This window comes from Pseudophryne corroboree, chromosome 8 (assembly GCF_028390025.1).
Source record: "Pseudophryne corroboree isolate aPseCor3 chromosome 8, aPseCor3.hap2, whole genome shotgun sequence".
Classification (NCBI taxonomy): Eukaryota; Metazoa; Chordata; class Amphibia; order Anura; family Myobatrachidae; genus Pseudophryne; species Pseudophryne corroboree.
Window position 1 is genome coordinate 19,615,930 of NC_086451.1, and position 20,648 is coordinate 19,636,577.

General features: G+C 40.2%; 2 protein-coding genes across 5 annotated transcripts in view; one reads left to right on the forward strand and one right to left on the reverse strand.

The window, feature by feature from the left end:
- The window catches only part of LOC134948168 (ficolin-2-like), a 625,934-nt gene that overhangs the window by 161,249 nt on the left and 444,037 nt on the right, over window positions 1–20,648 (reverse strand). The window lies entirely within an intron of this gene.
- Window positions 1–20,648, forward strand: part of LOC134948164 (ficolin-2-like) — a 59,259-nt gene that overhangs the window by 36,830 nt on the left and 1,781 nt on the right. For all 3 annotated transcript variants that reach the window (XM_063935991.1, XM_063935990.1, XM_063935992.1), the window contains 3 exons: window positions 3,294–3,421; window positions 5,526–5,655; window positions 14,924–15,058. In XM_063935991.1, the coding sequence (XP_063792061.1) occupies window positions 3,294–3,421; window positions 5,526–5,655; window positions 14,924–15,058 (393 nt within the window). The remainder of the gene's footprint in view (window positions 1–3,293; window positions 3,422–5,525; window positions 5,656–14,923; window positions 15,059–20,648) is intronic.

The window sequence follows — 20,648 nt, forward strand, 5'->3', positions numbered from 1 at the left end:
ATTAGTTTTAAAGACAGCAGTTCAGAGTCTTGTCAAGATATTTTCTTGCAAACTTGGAGTTTTTTTAAAAGCTTATTACATTTTATTTATTATTAAATTGTACCTTTTGGCTGTTTGCTTTATCAGCCATTATCTCTTCATTGCCAACATAGTAGGGTACACAGAAATATGACTCTTACACATTCCCAGATGTTAAAGTATATAGCATGCTATTAGAATGAATGGATGTATTCACATGTGAGGCAACACAAATAATGCAATGGTGAAAATTTCACAATAGCCACATGTTATTTATTGTCTAAAACCAGATGTTAACTATTATCTTGCAAATATTCATACGTTTTTCAAGCCCATGCGGAATATTTAACAGTAATACTACATAGCATTTTTTTTCTTTATTACGAATTAAATAGCATTTAGAAAATTCTAATTTATATTATACAACAGTGCATAGTGAATATTTTTAGAAATGATCCTGGATTTTATATTGTCTTTGCATTGGCTTAATTTAAGCTTTGTCACTGTAAAAGTCAAAACAAATTACATGTTTAAAATAAGGGCATGTTTTTGCTTTGTCGCTGTAAAAACAAATTGGGACATGTTCAGACATGATTCATATATGCATACATATATATGTGCAAAACAAGCTGTACTTTTACATTCTTCCACGTTATTTTTTGCAAACATATGTAGAAACATAGCGTATTTGGGTGGTCATTCCGAGTTGTTCGCTCGGAAAATTTCATCGCATCGCAGCTATTTTCCGCTTAGTGCGCATGCGCAATGTTCGCACTGCGACTGCGCCAAGTAAATTTGCTAAGAAGTTAGGATTTTTACTCACGTCTTTTTCTTCGCTCAGGCGATCGTAGTGTGATTGACAGGAAGTGGGTGTTTCTGGGCGGAAACACGCCGTTTTATGGGCGTGTGGGAAAAACGCTACCGTTTCCGGAAAAAACGCAGGAGTGGCTGAAGAAACGGGGGAGTGTCTGGGCGAACGCTGGGAGTGTTTATGACGTCAAATCAGGAACGACAAGCACTGAACTGATCGCACTGGCAGAGTAAGTCTCGAGCTACTCAGAAACTGCACAGAGATGTCTTATCGCAATATTGCGAATCTTTCGTTCGCAACTTTAAGATGCTAAGATACACTCCCAGTAGGCGGCGGCTTAGCGTGTGCAATGCTGCTAAAAGCAGCTTGCGAGCGAACAACTCGGAATGAGAGCCTTGGTTTTAAATTGAAGTAAAAAATGTACTGTTGCTGATGGCAATAAAAATAATAATAAAAGAACATGCATCAAAAAAATATTCATAGTTTCAGAAATAAAGCAAAATTCTGCACAGAGAAAAAAAAGAAAAACATTTATCCACAGTTGTTAAAACACATGGCAGGCCAACACACAAAAACAAATTGCACTTTCTTGCAAACTTGGTGTTTTTTAACGCTCACTGCAGCAGCGATTTTCTCTGCTCTGCCCATATTGATAAGAATTCAGCCTTTCCATTATTTAGGCTCTAATGACCTCAATGAGCCATGAGGCACTACATACAGCTGTGGCATAATTAGTTACCAATTGATCAAAAGAATGAAGATGTACAAACACAGCAGAAAGCCTGAGCCCAGTGCTGGTTGTTAAAATATGGGGGAACCCCTATCAATTTTTTCCCTGTATTTTTACAACCAGGACCGGCTCAAAGAGCCTGAGGCTGGTTATGCTTAGGAGGGAGGACCCCACGCAATTTTTTTTCAGATTTTTAACACTTTAAACACTTTTTTAAAATACACAATGAAGCCCTGCATGGATCTCATAGATCCGCACGGGATTCATTGTGTTGAGTTCGGCAGTGTCTTACTAATCACTCCCGTAAAACACTGTCCGAAATTACGAATCACATCGACATTGGAAAACACGACAATGCAGAATACGACAGCATAGTAAATGAGGCGTAAAAACAAACAAAAAGTTGCAAATTATCACTCCCGATGTCATTCGTGTTTAAACTTCAACCAAATTCCGACAATTATGAATCTTAGTAAATATACCCCCATTATTGCTTATTCTCTAAAGATATTCTAAAATGAACTGGAGACATTTGTTAATACCCCTAAGAAATAATAATAATCAATTGGATTTTAGTGATATTTCATACTGTTTTTTTTTACTTAGCATCACATGCCTTCAAACTTCAGTCATTCAACATATTTAAATAGAGAATGCTGTTTGGTATCATCGTGTACACCACACTGAACATGTCCCAGAGAAAGCAAAAAAGAGAGTTGTTTGAGAAAATCAGAAAGAAAATTATAGACAAGTGCATTAAAGGTAAAGATAGTAAGAACATCTCCGAGTAACTTGATGTTGCCGTGACTACAGTCCCAATATGTTTAGGAAGTTTTTAAGACGCCAACCTCTCTGGATATTGCCACAAGAGGAAAATCAACCCCAAACAGAAAGATAGTGAGTATGATAATAAAAAAAAAAAAAAGCGCCAACAGTCAAGAAAAACTTCAAAGACATACAGACTGGGTGAGCTGAGCCAGTTAATTTGCTTCAGCAGCGTAACTTCACCGATCATCCTGACTGTGACACATGAAGGAGGCGCTTGGTTATGTTTTGGAGATGGTTTGCTGACTCTGGGATGGAGTGCCTTGGTTATATGGAGGGCACAATAAAATATCAAGATTATCAAGGCATTTTGGAGTGAAACTAACTGTCCAGTGTAAGAAAGCTCTGGCTCAGTAGTCGGTTATGGATCCTCCAACTGGATAATGACCCAAAGCATACTGCAGCTAAAAGCACCTAAGAACGGGTAAGAGCAACAGACAGGAATGTTCTGAAGTGGCCTCTATGAGCCCTGATCTGAATCCTATCAAACATTTATGGAAAGAGCTGAAAGATGCAGCCTGTAGAAGGCACCCATCACACCTGAAACAGCTGGAGTTGTTTGCTCAGGAAGAGAGGGGCTACAGTACCTGCTGATAGATGCAGAGGTCTCACTAAGAGCTACAGAAATCGCTGGATTCCAATGATTGCTTCTAAAGAATGTGCAACAAAGTATTATACGAAGGGTCCCATTTTTGACCATGAAATTGTCATGTTTCTTTCAAATATTCAGTTAAATCAAAAATTAAATGAAGTCTGATTTCTATTAATTATGGAATAAACAATGCTGGATGTCAATCCCTTTTGTCACTTTCAAGTTATTGCAGAGAAAAATATGGGTTCTTATTTTCTCATGGAAGGGTACCAACAAATTTGTCTCACTGTATCTTTCTTTTCCTTCCCATCTCTCAGAAGCCAGGAACTGTAAGGAGCTGCGGGATCATGGAGAGTTACTCAGTGACTGGTACACCATATACCCGGATGGCAGCACCCCCCTGAGGGTCCTGTGTGACATGCACACTGATGGTGGAGGCTGGATGGTAAGTCTTTCTCTAGAAACCTCTACATGTCCTACACATAAGCAGGTCACACATTCAGGGAATTTAAAGGAACTTCAAAAACCCAATGGCCGGCATTACAACCCTGATTACTGCATGATGTTACAAGTGACACTAATAATATGTATTATAGTGATACAGATGTTGAGGACATAGTTAACATAACATGTCCCCAAGAAACTTTCCCCTAACTTTCTATAACAACCCACAGGGGTTCCAGCAGTCAATGGGGTGTATGTAACTGTCAACTTTACAACTCGTTCTCTATTACATCTGACTGGGGGCGTAACTAGGGGTGAGCAAGCAGTGCCCTGGAGACTACAAAGCCATCCAAAGTGTCCATAATATGCTTCAATCACCAGTAGCGGATTTTCCACTAGGCACATGAGGCACGTACCTAGGAGCGGCACTTGATGTGGGGAGGCACACCTGGCTGATTCTATTTTTTTTCGTCACTACAAATATATATATACAGTGTATATACAGGTTGAGTATCCCATATCCAAAATGCTTGGGACCAGACATATTTTGGATATCGGATTATTCCGTATTTTGGAATAATTGCATACCATAATGAGATATCATGGTGATGGGACCTAAATCTAAGCACAGAATGCATTTATGTTACATATACACCTTATACACACAGCCTGAAGGTCATTAAATACAATATTTTTAATAACTTTGTGCATTAAACAGTTTGTGTGCAATAAGCCATCAGAAAACAAAGGTTTCACTATCTCACTCTCACTCAAAAAATTCCATGTTTCGGAATATTCCGGATTTCGGAATATTTGGATATGGGAAACTCAACTTGTATATATATATATATATATATATATATATTTATTTATTTTAGCAAATGATGGGGGTAAGACAATTGGCAGCAAATTGCGGCCCAGGAGTTGGTAGTAGGGTGAGGTTTCGGCTGCTTTGGTGGTCTCGAGGCATCTGGACTGGCGGCCGAAATGAAGGGGTCAATGACGTGATGAAAGGGGGGGCAGCGGTGGCCAATAATGTACCTAGGGGCAGCCTGACCCCTAAATTCGGCCCTGTCAATCACCGCCACAGAGCAGCCATAGGTGCAGCAGGCCGGGTTGGTGCAGGTTGTAATATCTCACTGCAAAAGACCTACATCTGTCAACTTATATCTTTAAAAAATAAATAAAATTAGGATGGCGACTTGTGACGTGTTGAGATTGACTCTGGCCTGTTCCTGGCAAATTTGAGATTTGCCTGAACTGAGCCAGTGTTGCAGAATCTGAGATTTTTATTTTATTATTCCTCCAATATGGTAAAACTTTCAATGATAGTTATTATGGCAAAACAGTTTATTGCGGTGTCTCCTGTTCAGTTGAAACTTCACAGCTGGGGCCACTTACCAAGTCATACAGGACGGGATGTACAAAGAATGCAGCCACATTCCGCAGTGATACTAATCGCATATATACTGACATATGCGATTAGTATCACAATGCGATAATGAGGCCCCCTGCGATATCTGGTGTGCCGGATGAGAGGGTTGGCGGGGGTCTCCGTCACCTCCTAGCACCTGGAGGTGACATCTGCATCCAGTCCTCGGTTCCTCCTCCTCCCTGCAGCCGGAAGAACAGCTGGCTGTGTTGTTGAGGGAGGAGGAAGCTGGGATCTGGGACCGAGATGGGAGGCTGCCAGCACAAAAGTATGGGGGGGCGCGTCGTGAGCGGTGCTGGATGACGGGATGCAGTAAGAAGCCAATAGGTTTCTATAGGGTAAAGTCACAAAAAGCTGGCAATACCTTCTGCATCAATAAGCCGGTGGACGGGGCTTAAAAACCTGCATTTTTCTTTTAGTACATCCTGGCCACAAACAGTTGTTAAATGTAGTAGTTAACACTATACAGTATATATATATATATATATATATACACTATAATGCATCTGTCAATATTAGCTAATTAGCCAACGGTCATAGAGCCTAACAAGCCAAGATCTGTTCCCCGGAGTCGCTCAGTGATGAGAGCTGGAACCGCAGGGTCCCTGGACCTGAGCCTTGACAAACGTGGTCCCTGTGCAGCTTTCGGCCTCATTTCCTCTCTCACTTACAGGTATTTCAGAGACGCTATGATGGTTCCGTTGATTTCCAGCGTGACTGGAAGTCCTACAAGATGGGGTTTGGTAGCCGCCTGACAGAGTTCTGGCTGGGGAATGAGAATCTGCACCAGATAACGTCATCAGGTAATGAGCACTAGGAGGTCACATGATCCATGAGGAACGCGCTGTACAGCAACGGTATTTATAATCAGTAGGGTATAACTCGGGAGCGGCTTGATGGAATAAAATCAAATCTTAATAAAAAGCAAATAAAATGAATAAAAAATAAATAAAATAATAAAATAAGTATAAAAATGATTTATACAGACAGGCAGCTTTTCCCTCATACAATAATAAAAAGACCCTGAGGTAATGAAAAGGAGTGTATTTTCTATGTTTTACCAGACCTGTTATAATACAAAGAGGAAAGACAACTCCTTTTTATGGGGCTCTCTTATATAATAATAAAACTTTTAATACAATCACAAAGACTCACACTGACATACAAACATATAACATTTAATTCTAAAAGGCAATTTCAGTTGTATATCATTAGACCTCTTAATATGTTCCTATATTGGAACATAATTGCCTTGTGACCTAGTAGGAATCTGTGTGATGATTCAATTGAATAATAAAGGTAAATAATACCCAAAGGTATTCGGGCGCTGTGATGTGAGGTGCTAAGCTAAGCAGCAGCCAATGTTTAGAGGGAAGTCACTCCCAATATGTTACACTGAAAGAAGAAGAAAAGAAGGCTGCGCTACCAGAGGAAAGAACAATATAATTCACTAAATGTGTAAATTTTAAAACAATTTATTAAAAAACAATAACTCATTAAAAAGCAACAATATTCTGTGCAATAATATTATGCCATGTGCATACATAAAAGGATAGAGTTTACCCAGAGTATTGGTTCAGGACATGTATTATGTGAGTTCCATAGGATCCGTTCCGAATTTTTCCCTTAACTGATGTGAAGTGTCCAGTTATATTCCACTATAGAGAGTCTCTTTTAGATGGTGTTTAGAGAGTCCAATGCAAATTCCATATGCCGCAAGAGGATTGAGTGCAATGTCCCATAAATGATGAGTACCTCATGCAGTGCAATGATTGGATGGTACAAATAGCAAATAAGCAGGTGCGCGGCCAACAGCAGCAGGTAGGAGGAAGGTCAATTCCTCAAAACTAGACAATAGAAAAGAAAATGTGTACCAGCGCTGGCTGAATGAGGTTAAAATAATGTATTATTAATAATAATAAAAATAATAATAATAATAATAATAATAATACGGATGGTTTGTTCTATGTAAAAAAGTAACAATTTAATAACATATCACATGTAACAATTTTAAAAAAGAAGGAATTCCTCTTGCCACAAGGTGGCAATAAAAGCTTGGGCATAACTTATCTGGACAGGATTTAATAAATTTCACATTCTCCAATGTTAGAATTGTCCATTCCTAAAGGCTAGGACAGCCTCCCTCTGTGCATTCACTGTACTGGGTAAATATTTACCAGATCCCCTCGTTGGTGAGCATCAGCCTTGGAACAAGTCCTTTGTATAGCTGTAGGGGTAAATGCCAGTTTGATGAAAAGGTCCAGTGATGGGAGAGAAGTCCAAATTGTGCCAAAGGAGAACACGGCTTTTGCGGGCCGGTTAGGAGAACGGAGTCCAGATGGAACAGGTAAGCTCAAGTCCAGATGAGAAAAAGCTCAACGCGTTTCACTGGTATGATCCAGCTGGATCATACCAAAAAAATTAATATAGTGAGAGTGATACTGGTGAGTGAATTTTTAGATTATACATGTTGTGATTGAGAGAATTAACAAATGCTTGTGCAGAAAGTGCATCCCCATCCCAAATAATAAATAAGTCATCAATATACCTGCCATAGAGGACCAGGGATGCACCCTGCCCGCCGCCCCACACATGTTGGTCCTCAAATTGACCCATGTATAGGTTGGCATAGCTAGGCGCGAACCTAGTCCCCATGGTGGTACCCAGAACCTGTAAATAATGTGAATCCAGGAACAAGATATAATTGTGGCGTAATATGAATGAGATAGAATCTATAATACATTTTTGGTGGTTATCAGTAAGATCCCCATCTTGACTGAGATGGTTAGATATGACTGATAAACCTTTCTGGTGGGGTATATTTGAATACAAACTCTGTACATCCATAGTGAGGAAAGCATACGTGTCTTTCCATTTAATACCTGAAATCAGTGACATAAAGTGAGTAGTATCTTTAACATAGGATCGAAGGAGGGGAACCCATGGCTGTAAATGTGAATCTACGTAAAAAGAAAGATTGGAAGTGAGAGAGTGGATACCTGAAATAATAGGACGCCCGGGAGGTGAAGTGAGGGATTTGTGTATTTTGGGGAGGTGGTGGTAAATGGGAATAACTGGATGTTCTAAGTATAGAAACCGAAATTCTTCTTTGGAGATGATCTCCGAGGCCACCGCATTTTCCTAGTAGTAAACCATTGGAAACAATATTGCCAACTGTATCCAAGTTCTGTGACTGTCCTATGTAGTTAAAAAATATAATAATTTTTGTATAGTGGAAATTTTGATCCACAAACCTCAATAGGCAATCAAAACACCTATTGACTGTAATCAGATATAAATAACTGTAATAAGTACTATGTCTTCTTCCTGAAAGTGGAAGATTCTGATCCAACAATGATTGCAGGAGAAAGCAAAATTAAAAGTCAGCAGGAAGTGGGGGGAAAATAGACATGTGCTGGCTTTCTGCTATTGAAAATCTGCTACAAGAGCATTGAATTCTCAAAGAGAGAATCTCCTGGAGCACATGTACTTGTCCCAAGGCCTGTATCTGCTGTTAACTCATGATATGCCCCAGGGATGTGCAGTCAGGGGAGGCAGTGCCTCGCCTGTCATAATCATTAAAATAATATAAAGGAAATACTTATGACACATATTCTGTGTCATAAGTATATGCATTAGGCTTTTTATTATCTTAATGATTCTTGGTGTCTACATATTCTTTATAAATGAGTTTAGGAGGCACCGCTGTCGGTGCCTCCCGCTGTCAGTGTAAAGGGAAGGTAACGGGGAGGCGGGACCAAGAATTGGGCAGTAAAAGCCCATTAAAAAATGCAGCTGAAGCGGCACTTAGTGGAAGTACCGCTTTGACAGGGGAGTGGCAGGGGCGTGCTTTCAACCCATATCACGTCCCTGTAGCTAAGACTGACCAGCAGCGGTGGAGCGGGAAGCTGCCGGCTGCCCGTCAGCCCGGAATCAGCAAAGCGGGAGGGGACCTGTCCCAGAGCGCAAGTGTCTGTCCCGCCGCTGCAAGTGGTGTGAGGCAAGCCTTCCCCTTGTCCCTCCGCCACCGTCGTCCGTGAGTCCCGCCGCCGCCGTCCCTACTCAGCCCCAGAGAGCAGCTTCCTGCTGCCGCCGGCTGTCTTCCGCTCTAAGGGGCTCTGGAGCATCGCCGCAGCTGCCAGGATCTGCGTCCCGTGGATGGTGGATCGTGGCCCCCCCAAGGTGAGTACCAAACACACACACACACTCTCTCTCTCATCTGCTGATGTAATGTGTAAGAAAAATAAAAAAGGGGACGTCTGCCGTAATGTGTAAAAAAGGGGGGCGCTGTCTGCTGTAATGTGTAAAAAAGGGGGACGCTGTCTGCCATAATGTGTAAAAAAGGGGGACGCTGTCTGCCGTAATGTGTAAAAAAGGGGACGCTGTCTGCCGTAATGTGTAAAAAAGGGGGACGCTGTCTGCCGTAATGTGTTATAAAGGGGGACGCTGTCTGCCGTAATGTGTAAAAAAGCGGGACGCTGTCTGCCATAATGTGTAAAAAAGGGGATGCTGTCTCCCATAATGTGTAAAAAAGGGGGATGTTGTCTGCCGTAATGTGTAAAAAGGGGACGTTGTCTGCTGTAATGTGTAAAAAGGGGGACTGTCTCCTGTAATGTGTAAAAAGGGGAATCTGTCTGCCGTAATGTGTAAAAAGGGGGACTGTCTGCCGTAATGTATAAAAAGCGGTGCCTAACTCTGATCCCAAATCCCCCAACTATTTCAACTCAAGGGCTACCTAAAACACATATTTGTAAAAAAAAATGTTTAAATAAAAAAAAAATAGAAGTAGGCAGGCTACTTCCATGACATCACAAGTTGGCGGTAAGGTTCATCGCCGGACTTTGCGGATCATTATGGCTGCAGTGCCTCACCAGCCAATGACCTCACCGCATGCCACTGATATGCCCTGTAATGGGCATGAGTTAATGAGAGTACAGGATAGAGGTCCCTAGCTGAAATAGGTTGATCGTCTTAATTAGCTCAATAATGATGAACCCAAAGTGAAAAATAATAATATGAATAATGAAAAATAATAAATGGAAAATAACAATAATACATTAGTGTGAAGTAAATGTCACAATTAAAACACGTACGCAAACGACAATAACGGCCGTAAATGTGCCAAAAAAAAACGACTGGCATCGACATCGGAAAACACGAAAACCATAAAGTCGACTGCTTCGTAACTTTGCGTATATAGTTTCAAAAAGTTGCATGAAAATGCACCCGATACAAAACGAGTTAAAACACTACACAAACCGACTCAAACACGAATATTAGTAAATATTGTCCCAAGTCTAATTTTTCCTAAAATCATTAATTTTAGGAAAAATGACTGGAATCTCGCACCCATTTAAATTCCCCCAATATATTGCATGCTGCCCCATAGTGCACAAACCTACCACAATACTGGATCACATAATTATATCACATGCTAAGCAATGCTATAATACCTGTATCTCACATTAACCTATGTAACATGCCATTAGCCATTAGAGATAGAGATTGAGAAGTGAGCCAGTGGAGAAGTTGCCCATGGCAACCAATCAGCACTGAAGTTACTTCTATAATTTGCATACTATAAAATGATACAGAGCTGCTGATTGGTTGATGGGGAAACTTCTCCACTGGCTCACTTCTCCTCTCTTATCACTGCTTAGTAAATGTCCCCCTTAGCATTGTAAAGTGAAGGTATTGTCCATGTGATTTCAGCTCCATAATCGTTGTTAGCTGCATTTTGTGTATTGCAGAGAGTGATAGGGATGGATGGCAATCATTCATCAATGTTTCCAAATCATCGATGGTTTATGGCTAATGGCAAATCATTTAGAAAAATACTTTTGCCATCGATGGGAGAGAACCAGATGATTTCCCGCCAATAATGGTACAGAACCACCCAATGGTTCCTTTTTTTTCTACAAGGTGACGGGACACGGAATATAGCTCCACCCTCTGATACCACAAAGCACTGCCCACAGGTTCTGATTGGCCCAAGGCCAGTCAGTGAAAGAACAGGAATGAACCAGTAGCAGTCCAAGAGTCCAATACTGATTCTTAAAATACAGGGAAACCGTGCACAATTTCCCCCCTGTATAGTTGTAACCAGGACTGACTCAAAGGGACTGGTTATGCTTGTTGGTGGGGGAACCTCATGTCATATTTAAAAAATGCAGACACATTTACATAGAGAAGCACTGCAGGACCTCACTGATCTGTGTAGGCTTCTTTTAACACGCGGCTGAGGGGGATGTCTATTTGAAAAGTGTATTTTGGTTCAGGTTTGAACAAATCACCAGTGTGTTTGCAAACACGATTCAGAGTAAACTTCCATGTTTCAGTGTTGTCTATGGAAAATTAGTTTGGCTGACTCTATGGGTGTGGGAATAGTCCCTCTTAGTCGGCATGCCGACTGCCAGAGTTTTCCCCCCGGCTCGGAATTCCATCGTCGGTATAGTGACGTATTTCAAAGTTCTATTCCGTGCAATACTCCAATGTTTTCACTTTGATAAATTCCCATGTTTGTAAAAATGACCAAATACTCCCATGTTTGCAAACTTGGGCCCTGTGGTGTTTCTTTAAGGTGAGCCATCCTGTTCCAGGAAGATGCCAGCAATTCACTAAGTTGCATGGGCACAGGTATAATGTATATAGGAGCTCACTCAGAGCCGGCAGCTGCTGCGTCCTGCTGCACAGTATGCCTATATCAGCAAACTGTGCACGCACAGAGGGCGCATTGCGCCTGCGTGGCCTCAAGCATTACGGGCGCATCTCGGAAGGATGCCGTCGCAATGTTATTTGTAGCAGGCGTTCATGGGGGGGTGTGGCAGGCCAAATGGGGACAGCCCGGGAGCATCTTTGGGGCAGCTTGCGTGTCGTCACACGCAGCCGCTCTGATCAGACCGCCTGACAGCGCAGCCAGGGGTCAAGGGTAATTCAATATGTCTGCAATTAAATTACGGATGCTTGGTGAGGCGGCCTCACACATGCTGGGCGGCCTTGCCCTGTATTGTCGGCCCCCAACATGCGCGAAGATGAACGCAGATCTTGCTGCATATGCAGCAATCTGCATCCATCTCTGAATCAGGTTCATAATCAGCTGAACACCAGTATCCAGTCACTACCTGTCTGCTGCGCTCACATGACTGCTCCAACCTATCCGCTGCAACAGTGCCTTATTTACAGCCACACCTGTCACTAGCACACTGTCAGAGCAACATGGAACATTGCTCCTATGTGTGATCACTCTTCCGTGAGTATCTCCTGTCTCTGATCTACTGCCCAAACCTGTGCTCCTGTTACCTGGTTTCTGTTTCTATTCCGCTACCTGTGAGTCTCCTCTGCCACTGCAGCATACCTATTGCCCGTATCCATCCTGCACACCTCCAGCCTGTGTTCAGTACCACTTTCTCTTCCAGCTCCAACCTGATGCAGTGCTGCTGCCTCCTCCAGTTCCAACCCAGTTCAGTGCCGTGTCTACTATAGTTCCAGTGTGATTCAGTGCCAATGTCTCCCCTGGGTCCAGTCCGGTTCAGTGCTACTGTCTCCTCCAGTTACAATTGTTCAGTGCCGTTGTCTTCCCCAGTTCCAGTCCGGTTCAGTGCCGCTGTCAGATTTCAGTCCATTTCAGCTTGCATATCTTTAGCCTGTCTCCTCTGGCTCCAATCCAGTTCAAGAATGTGTCCTTATTTCCAGGTTCAGTCTGCAAACCATCAACCTGTGTCCTTCATTCCGGTTCCAGCCTGTTTTTTTTACAATCCAGTTCCAGCCTCAGTTGTCCTTGCAGTAGTCTTAAGTATTCTGATCCTACCTTTGACTGTTACAGTTGCTTCCAAGCACCAAGTCTTTGGGTCTGCTATCGTTTGTGACTTCAAGCAAGTCTTCTGATTACAACTCGCTTGCTCATTGTAGGTTCAGTGGTCTACTCTAGTTTGATACTTCAGTTTGCATTGCTGCTTCATGAGCTCCACATCATACCACTTCTCCGCTCAGTATCACTGCTCCAAGATTGGCTCTGGGACTCTCTGCACACCGTACCATTGGTGTCACCACTGATGGTGGTTGGGTTCTGACAGTCCTCTCTCTGAGTGTTGATGTTCACGCCAAGTCTCCAGTGGAGTGGTCACTCTGAGTATTATGGGACTGGGTACTGGATCTATGTCCATCTCCAAGGGTGGAGGCTCTGTGCACCCAGCTATGGTATCTGAGTTGTAGTATCTTTAGTGGATTTCAGTCGGACTACTGATTATCTGCTTTACCTCCTGACCTGCTCCTGAGTTCTCAAGTACTGGTTCCAGCTCCACTGTCCTGAAGGTCAGAACTGGGGCTGAGGGTCTCTCAATTGGTTCCAGGGCAGACTGGGAGCCTTCCAGTAATCACTGACCTCTTTGAAGACACTCATCACTTCCTATGTGGGTGGCCAATCCATGAGTGTCTGATACACTCGAGTTTCCAGTATCACTCATCAGTCCAGTCCGCGGGTCCTGATTTGGATCTGACCCCCAAGTCCAGAGTGGATGGGGGGGTGGGGTAGATGTAATAGTCTGTGTGATGCAAGCCATAGGTAGTTTGCTCAATGTTTTAAAGGGGAAATCATTTAAAAGGCAAAACAAGGTTCTGCGTTTTAAATGATTGTCCCATTAAAACATCAGGCAGACTCGCCAGGTACTCGGTGATGCCTACAATGTGCGGGCTATCACATTTACCTAACAGACATACATAGTGGAAGCAGCAGGGTCCTACAGAAGCACGGTGTATTGATGTCACACTTCCCATCACACTGATGTGGCCACATTGTGGTGGTCATTCCGAGTTGTTCGCTCGTTATTTTTTTTTTCGCAACGGAGCGATTAGTTGCTAATGCGCATGCGCAATGTCCGCAGTGCGACTGCGCCAAGTAAATTTGCTATGAAGTTAGGTATTTTAATCACGGCATTACAAGGTTTTTGCTTCGTTCTGGTGATCGTAATGTGATTGACAGGAAGTGGGTGTTTCTGGGCGGAAACTGTCCGTTTTATGGGTGTGTGCGAAAAAACGCTGCCGTTTCTGTGAAAAACGCGGGAGTGGCTGGAGAAACGGGGGAGTGTCTGGGTGAACGCTGGGTGTGTTTGTGACATCAAACCAGGAACGAAACTGACTGAACTGATCGCAGTGGCAGAGTAAGTCCCGAGCTACTCAGAAACTGCTAAGAAGTGTCTAATCGCAATTCTGCTAATCTTTCATTCGCAATTTTAATATGCTAAGATTCACTCCCAGTAGGTGGCGGCTTAGCGTGTGCAAAGCTGCTAAAAGCAGCTAACGAGCGAACAACTCAGAATGACCATCAGTGTTTTCAGATATACTTCTGTACATGCCATTCCCTGATACAATGAATATCTTCATTTGTAATGTTTCTTGACCAAACGTAACATAGAATTTGACGGCAGATAAGAACCACTTGGCCCATCTAGTCTGCCCCTTTTTTTATCCTTTAGGCAATCTCAACCCTTTTTGAACCTTAATTCTTTGTAAGGATATTCATATGCCTGTCCCAAGCATGTTTAAATTGCCCTACAGTCTTAGCCTCTACCACCTCTGATGGGAGGCTATTCCACTTATCCACTACCCGTTCTGTGAAGTAATTATTCCTTAAATTTCCCCTGAACCTCCCCCCTCCAGTCTCAGTGTATGCCCTCGAGTTCTAATACTTCTCTTCATTTGAAGAATGTTTCCCTCCTGAACTTTGTTAAGACCTTTGATATATTTGAAAGTTTCTATCATGTCCCCCCTTTCCCTTCTCTCCTCCAAACTATACATGTTAAGATCTTTTAGCCTTTCCGGGTATGTTTTGTGATGTAGGCCATGCACCATTTTAGTTGCCCTTCTTTGTACACTCTCTAATGTATTTGTATCTTTCTGGTGATATAATCTCCAGAACTGGACACAGTATTCCAGATGGGGCCGCACAAATGACCTATACAGTGGCATTATCACTTCTTTTTTCCTGCTACTGATTCCTCTCCCTATGCACCAAGCATCTGACTAGCCTTTCTCATTGTAATGTTAGCAAAGTGAATTATATTTCTATCATTGCAGGCACCTGGGAGCTGCGGGTGGACCTACAAAACTTCAATTACGGACGATCTTTTGCTAAATACAAATCATTTCAGATTATGGGAGAATTTGAGAAATACAAATTGATACTTGGAAGCTTTATAGGTGGTAATGCAGGTGAGGAACGGCAGTGATGTACAGTATAAAGGAATGTCAGTGTTATATATAGGAATGTCAGTGTAATATAAAGGAATGTCAGTGTTATATAAAGGAATGTCAGTGTTATATATAGGAATGTCAGTGTTATATAAAGGAATGTCAGTGTTATATAAAGGAATGTCAGTGTTATATAAAGGAATGTCAGTGTTATATATAGGAATGTCAGTGTTATATATAGGAATGTCAGTGTTTTATATAGGAATGTCAGTGTTATATATAGGAATGTCAGTGTAATATAAAGGAATGTCAGTGTAATATATAGGAATGTCAGTGTTATATATAGGAATGTCAGTGTTTTATATAGGAATGTTAGTGTTATACATAGGAATGTCAGTGTAATATGAAGGAATGTCAGTGTTATATAAAGGAATGTCAGTGTTATATATAGGAATGTCAGTGTTTTATATAGGAATGTTAGTGTTATATATAGGAATGTCAGTGTAATATAAAGGAATGTCAGTGTTATATATAGGAATGTCAGTGTTATATATAGGAATGTCAGTGTTTTATATAGGAATGTCAGTGTTATATATAGGAATGTCAGTGTTATATATAGGAATGTCAGTGTTATATATAGGAATGTCAGTGTTATATATAGGAATGTCAGTGTAATATAAAGGAATGTCAGTGTTATATATAGGAATGTCAGTGTAATATAAAGGAATGTCAGTGTTATATATAGGAATGTCAGTGTTTTATATAGGAATGTTAGTGTTATACATAGGAATGTCAGTGTAATATGAAGGAATGTCAGTGTTATATAAAGGAATGTCAGTGTTATATATAGGAATGTCAGTGTTTTATATAGGAATGTTAGTGTTATATATAGGAATGTCAGTGTAATATAAAGGAATGTCAGTGTTTTATATAGGAATGTCAGTGTTATATATAGGAATGTCAGTGTAATATAAAGGAATGTCAGTGTTATATATAGGAATGTCAGTGTTTTATATAGGAATGTTAGTGTTATACATAGGAATGTCAGTGTAATATGAAGGAATGTCAGTGTTATATAAAGGAATGTCAGTGTTATATATAGGAATGTCAGTGTTTTATATAGGAATGTTAGTGTTATATATAGGAATGTCAGTGTAATATAAAGGAATGTCAGTGTTATATATAGGAATGTCAGTGTTATATATAGGAATGTCAGTGTTATATATAGGAATGTCAGTGTTTTATATAGGAATGTCAGTGTTATATATAGGAATGTCAGTGTAATATAAAGGAATGTCAGTGTTATATATAGGAATGTCAGTGTTATATAAAGGAATGACAGTGTTATATATAGGAATGGCAGTGTTATATAAAGGAATGGCAGTGTTATATATAGGAATGGCAGTGTTATATATAGGAATATCAGTGTTATATATAGGAATGGCAGTGTTAAATATAGGAATGTCAGTGTTATATATAGGAATGTCAGTGTTATATATAGGAATGTCAGTGTTATATATAGGAATGGCAGTGTTATATATAGGAATTTTAGTGTTATATATAGGAATGTCAGTGTTATATATAGGAATGTCAGTGTTATATTTAGGAATGACTGTGTTATATAAAGGGATGACAGTGTTATATATAGGAATGTTAGTGTTATATATAGGAATGTCAGTGTTATATAAAGGAACGGCAGTGTTATATAAAGGAATGTCAGAGCAGAGGCGGAACTACCGGCAGTGCAAGCAGTGCACTGCACTGGGGCCCGCCTCTGTCCAGGGGCCCAAGCATGTAATGAGTCAAAGTGACTCATTACATGCCGCTGTGTGCTGCGGGCAACCGCTGCCCGCAGCGCACAGCCGCCCGTAGAGGAGAGGAGAGGAGCGGCGCACACTGCAGCGGTACGGGGTAAGGAGGAGGAGGGAGGCGGAGGAGGGAGCCGCAGCAGCGCTTTGTTACTGGTGGAGGCGCTGCTGCTGCTGCCCCTCTGCTTCACTATAGGCTGTCTCTGAGAACAGCCTATAGTGAAGCAGAGGGGCAGCAGCAGCAGCGCCTCCACCAATAACACAGCGCTGCTGCGGCTCCCTCCTCCACCTCCCTCCTCCACCTCCTCTACTGCCTGGGAAGCTGCACAAGGAGCCTGAGCCAACAGAGAGGGTAAGTATAATTCTTCTCTTTCTTTCTTTCTTTCTTTCTTTCTTTCTTTCTTTCTTTCTTTCTTTCTTTCTTTCTTTCTTTCTCTTTCTTTTTTTATTTATTGGTACTGCCTGCCGCAATGTGTAAAAATGGGGAATCTGCCTGCTGCTATGTGTAAAAAGGGAGAATCTGCCTGCCGCAATGTGTAACGAGGGCACGCTGTCTGCCATTATGTGTAAAAAGTTTATGCTGTCTGCCGTAATGTGTAAAAAGGGGACGCTGTCTGCCGCAATGTGTAACGAGGGCACGCTGTCTGCCGCTATGTGTAACGAGGGCACGCTGTCTGCCGTAATGTGTAACGAGGGGACGCTGTCTGCTGTAATGTGTAAAAAGGGGAATCTGTCCGCTGTAAGGTGTAAAAGGGTCTCTACCTGGTGTAGTGGCGCTACTGTGCGGCGTAATTTGAAGAATGGAGACTACTGTGCACCGTTTTATGAATTGGTATTATTTTGTGGACACACCCCTTCCCCACGAAGCCACGCCACTATGTATTTTTGCGCGCGCCTACGGCGCGCACTGCCCCTGGGGTGGACTTGGATGGGGGGGGGGGGGGCCCAAAGCATTTTGTCGCACCTGGGCCCACCGCTTGCTTGTTCCGCCACTGTGTCAGAGTATTATATAGGAATGTCAGTGTTATATATAGGAATGTCAGTGTTATATAAAGGAACGGCAGTGTTATACATAGGAATGTCAGTGTTATATATAGGAATGTCAGTGTTATATAAAGGAACGGCAGTGTTATACATAGGAATGGCAGTGTTATATATAGGAATGTTAGTGTTATATATAGGAATGTTAGTGTTATACATAGGAATGTCAGTGTAATATATAGGAATGGCAGTGTTATATATAGGAATGTTAGTGTTATATATAGGAATGTCAGTGTTATATAAAGAAATGTCAGAGTTATATAAAGGAATGACAGTGTTATATATAGTAATGGCAGTGTTCTATATAGAAATGTCAGTGTTATATATAGGAATGTCAGTGTTATATATAGGAATGGCAGTGTTAAATATAGGAATGTCAGTGTTATATAAAGGAACGGCAGTGTTATACATAGGAATGTCAGTGTAATATATAGGAATGGCAGTGTTATATATAGGAATGGCAGTGTTATATATAGGAATGTTAGTGTTATATATAGGAATGTTAGTGTTATACATAGGAATGTCAGTGTTATATATAGGAATGTTAGTGTTATATATAGGAATGTCAGTGTTATATAAAGGAATGTCAGAGTTATATAAAGGAATGACAGTGTTATATATAGTAATGGCAGTGTTCTATATAGAAATGTCAGTGTTATATATAGGAATGTCAGAGTAATATAAAGGAATGTTAGTGTTATATATAGGAATGTCAGTGTAATATATAGGAATGTTAGTGTTATATATCGGATTGTCAGTGTTATACAGTATATAGGAATGTCAGTGTTATATATAGGAATGTCAGAATTATATGTAAGAGTGTCAGTGTCATACAGTATATAGGAATGTTAGTGTTATATATAGGAATGTCAGTGATATATAAAGGAATGTCAGAGTATTATATAGGAATGTGAGTGTTATATATAGGAATGTCAGAGTTATATATAGGAATGACATTGTTATATAAAGGAATGACAGTGTTATATATAAGAATGTCAGAGTTATATATAGGAATGTCAGTGTTATATAAAAGAATGTCAGTGATATATAAAGGAATGTCAGAGTATTATATAGGAATGTTAGTGTTATATATAGGAATGCCAGTGTTGTATATAGGAATGTCAGTGTTGTATATAGGAATGTCAGAGTTATATAAAGGAATGTTAGTGTTATATATAGGAATGTCAGTGTAATATGAAGGAATGTCAGTGTTATATAAAGGAATGTCAGTGTTATATAAAGGAATGTCAGTGTTATATATAGGAATGTCAGTGTTTTATATAGGAATGTCAGAGTTATATATAGGAATGGCAGTGTTATATAAAGGAATGACAGTGTTATATATAGGAATGGCAGTGTTATATATAGGAATATCAGTGTTATATATAGGAATGGCAGTGTTAAATATAGGAATGTCAGTGTTATATATAGGAATGGCAGTGTTATATATAGGAATGTCAGTGTTATATATAGGAATGGCAGTGTTATATATAGGAATGTCAGAGTTATATATAGGAATGTCAGTGTTTTATATAGGAATTTTAGTGTTATATATAGGAATGTCAGTGTTATATATAGGAATGTCAGTGTTATATTTAGGAATGACTGTGTTATATAAAGGGATGACAGTGTTATATATAGGAATGTTAGTGTTATATAAAGGAATGTCAGTGTTATATAAAGGAACGGCAGTGTTATATAAAGGAATGTCAGAGTATTATATAGGAATGTCAGTGTTAGATTTAGGAATGGCAGTGTTATATATAGGAATGTCAGTGTTATATAAAGGAATGTCAGTGTTATATATAGGAATGGCAGTGTTATATAAAGGAACGGCAGTGTTATACATAGGAATGTCAGTGTAATATATAGGAATGGCAGTGTTATATATAGGAATGGCAGTGTTATATATAGGAATGTTAGTGTTATACATAGGAAGTCAGTGTAATATATAGGAATGGCAGTGTTATATATAGGAATGTTAGTGTTATATATAGGAATGTCAGTGTTATATAAAGGAATGTCAGAGTTATATAAAGGAATGACAGTGTTATATATAGTAATGGCAGTGTTCTATATAGAAATGTCAGTGTTATATATAGGAATGTCAGAGTAATATAAAGGAATGTTAGTGTTATATATAGGAATGTCAGTGTAATATATAGGAATGTTAGTGTTATATATAGGAATGTTAGTGTTATATATAGGAATGTCAGTGTTATACAGTATATAGGAATGTCTGTGTTATATATAGGAATGTCAGAATTATATGTAAGAGTGTCAGTGTCATACAGTATATAGGAATGTTAGTGTTATATATAGGAATGTCAGTGATATAAAAAGGAATTTCAGAGTATTATATAGGAATGTTAGTGTTATATATAGGAATGTCAGAGTTATATATAGGAATGACATTGTTATATAAAGGAATGACAGTGTTATATATAGGAATGTCAGAGTTATATATAGGAATGTCAGTGTTATATAAAAGAATGTCAGTGATATATAAAGGAATGTCAGAGTATTATATAGGAATGTTAGTGTTATATATAGGAATGTCAGTGTTTTATATAGGAATGTCAGTGTTGTATATAGGAAATTAGGAATGTCAGAGTTATATAAAGGAATGTTAGTGTTATATATAGGAATGTCAGAGTTATATATAGGAGTGTCAGTGTTATATATAGGAATGTCAGTAATATATAAAGGAATGTCAAAGTATTATATAGGAATGTTAGTGTTATATATAGGAATGTCAGAGT